A 2,905-nucleotide genomic window follows, 5' to 3' on the forward strand; every position below is an offset into this window, starting at 1 on the left:
ACCACAAATATCAGTATGCACAAGCTGCAATTTTCCAGATACCCTCCTGCACCATCATTAGAAAATGACTCTCTATGCATTTTTCCCAAACTACAGCTCTCACATACTCCTCCAGATTAATGAATTTTAGGCAAATCTCTCACCATGCCATGAGAATGCACATATGACAAAGACTTGTAATTATAATGACCATATCTTCTATGCCACAAATCAGATTCATCCACATCAACTCTAGACATATTTGCAAGTAAGCTATGCCATTGAATGCTAAAACTTCTATTATGCATAGGCAAACTAGCAATTTCAACATCATGAGGATCATAGATTTTGCATTTCATATCTCGAAAATGCACAGCATATTTCTTTTCAAGCATTTGACCCACACTTAGTAAATTTGAATCCAAGCCAGGCACTAAAAGTACTTCATCAATATACCTTGTACCTTTCTTTGTTTGGATAGCAATGGTACCCTTACCTTTGGCTGGTAGGACTCCTCCGCTTCCAATTTTCACCGTGGCCTTCACATTTGTGTCTAAATTGCGAAAAATCTGCTCCATATTGGTCATATGATTGGTGCAACCACTGTCTACAAACCATGTTTCCTTGCTACTCAATTCAGCTCCACTGTCTACAAACCATGTTTCCTTGCTACTCAATTCAGCTCCATGAACAACTACAAACAAATGGTTTTCACCATTCCTTTCATGTGCAAATGCTGTTTGCTGATTTTGATTTCTTTGTTGATATTGTGGCTGATTTAGATTCTGCTTTTTGGCTCTACAAAACTTTTCAATATGGCCCACTTGCTTGCAAAATTTGCAGTGCTTTGTCTTCCAACACTTCTTCTCAAAATGGTTGGTTTTTCCTCAATGAATACAAGGAGAAAATGAGTCTCCTTTGCCTTTCTTCTTCCCTTCTTGGTGTTGCTTTCCTCCACCTTCACTTGAACTTTGCGGTTTAAACTTTGCCGCAAGAGCTCCTTCAATAGTTACCTCAGATCTTGATGTTAACCTTTGCTCATAGGCTAACAAAGCACCTATAAGTTCAGTTAAAGAAAGACTTGACAGATCCTTCGTATGCTCTATAGCCGTGGTAACAACATCAAACTTTTCGGGTAAGGTAATCAACATTTTTTGCACCACTCTTTTGTCTGGTACGTCCTCTCCATTCAATTTAAGCTGATTCACCACATTAGCCACTCTAGAAGAGTAGTCCTTTACGGATTCAGCATCCTTCATCCTTAGATTTTCAAACTCTCTGCTCAAAGTTTGCAATCTTACTGCTCTCACTTGCTCAGACCCTTTGTACTCTTCTTGTAATTTATCCCAAGCCTCTTTTGATGTTGTAACAGCCACAATCTTGGGAAAAATTATCTCAGTGACAGAAGAGTGCAAGAAGGTAAGAGCCTTCATAATTTTTATTCTACGATCCTTCTCTTGCCTCATTTGATTCACAGTAGGGTCTGCATCCAACTCCTGTGGAGTATAACCTTCTTCAACAATCTCCCATAGATCATGTGCCATCAAGAAAGCCCTCATTCTGACAGACCAATACTCATAGTTTTCGCCTCCAAACATCATGGGGATAGGCATTGAAGCTAGAGTAGAATTTGCCATTTTTCCTCTTTCTCACAGGCCTTTATGATCAGGAGAGCTCTGATACCAAATGTTTGTTCTGGAACAGAACAAAGTATATTTTGAGAGAAACTTTTTTTTTATATATATATGAATTATTTGATTTGAGTACATGACAAACCTATTTATAGGATAGCATAAGACTACTAAGAGTCACACAATTAAGAAGAATAATAATGACTAATAATGATGATGAATGCATCCATTAATAATGACTAATAATGATGGTGAATGCATCCATCTCTTCATCTTCCTCTCCAACACTCTTCATCTTCCTCTCTAACACTCTTCATATTTCATCATGTGGAGAAAACCAAAAGTCTTCAATAATCAACAGAAGTCCTAAGTGTTCCGACACTGAGGTTTAGCTTTTTGCCATATTTTGTATTGTATTCTAATGAGGCTTCTTGGAGGAATTATGCACTCATAATATGTTCTAATTCATTGTTACCAGCACACTATTGAGGAAAAAGTGATCGAGAGGGCCTATAAAAAGCTTGCATTGGACGCTTTGGTTATCCAGCAAGGGCAACTAGCAGAGCAAAATAGTAGGATTTTATTATTCATGGATTACCATCAAAGTCGACATATTTAATTTTTTTATGTATGCCATGCAGCTGTTAACAAGAATGAGCTGCGGCGAATGGTAAGATTTGGTGCTGAAACGGTTTTCAGTTCTAAAGATAGCATAATCACAGATGAAGATATAGATAGGATAATTGCCAAGGGAGAAGAGGCAACAGCTGAACCTGATGCCAAGATGAAAAAATTCTTGGAAGATGGATGCTATCAAATTTAAAATGGACGACTGTATGCATCTTGTTTTGTCAACCTTGCTAATTTAGTTGCTTTTATTTTTTCCCTTTTTGGTGATATAAACTGTTGGTAAGGCTAAATTACCCTGTTGGACTTTCTGCAGCTTCCGACTTGTATGATTTTGAGGATCAAAATGTAGAGTGATTTAATCCCGTTATGACTTGCTAGTACGACTCCTTGTTCTTTTCATGTTCTATTTTTGGCCCATATACTGAAATTTTGACTTTCGATTTTGTTTGTTGATAGGATCAAAGTAAGTTTGTATTGACATCTATTGTCATTTTTTATGTCATATTTTGTAGCAATTATATGTATTATAATCAATTGTAATGTTTATTTTTGGTGATTAAAATGACTATCATAGCATGGTTTATTCTGTCAACAGGTAATGTTTTAGTTGGTAGGAAGTTGTTGACTAGAAGCAAGGTAGTAAGCTTTTGTAATATATATATATA

The 2,905-nt window shown here is 36.6% G+C and overlaps 1 protein-coding gene across 1 annotated transcript in view; it reads right to left on the bottom strand.

Moving 5' to 3' along the window:
* Nucleotides 1-1,616, bottom strand: part of LOC111375804 — a 6,053-nt gene extending 4,437 nt beyond the window's left edge. Inside the window, exons 1-3 of the mRNA XM_022998699.1 lie at nt 878-1,616; nt 144-673; nt 43-46 (exon numbers count right to left, since the gene is read on the bottom strand). Coding sequence (XP_022854467.1) covers nt 43-46; nt 144-673; nt 878-1,616 — 1,273 coding nt within the window. The remainder of the gene's footprint in view (nt 1-42; nt 47-143; nt 674-877) is intronic.
* Nucleotides 1,617-2,905: the final 1,289 nt, after the last annotated feature.

This window comes from Olea europaea, unplaced genomic scaffold (genome assembly GCF_002742605.1).
Source record: "Olea europaea var. sylvestris unplaced genomic scaffold, O_europaea_v1 scaffold1416, whole genome shotgun sequence".
NCBI lineage: Eukaryota > Viridiplantae > Streptophyta > Magnoliopsida > Lamiales > Oleaceae > Olea > Olea europaea.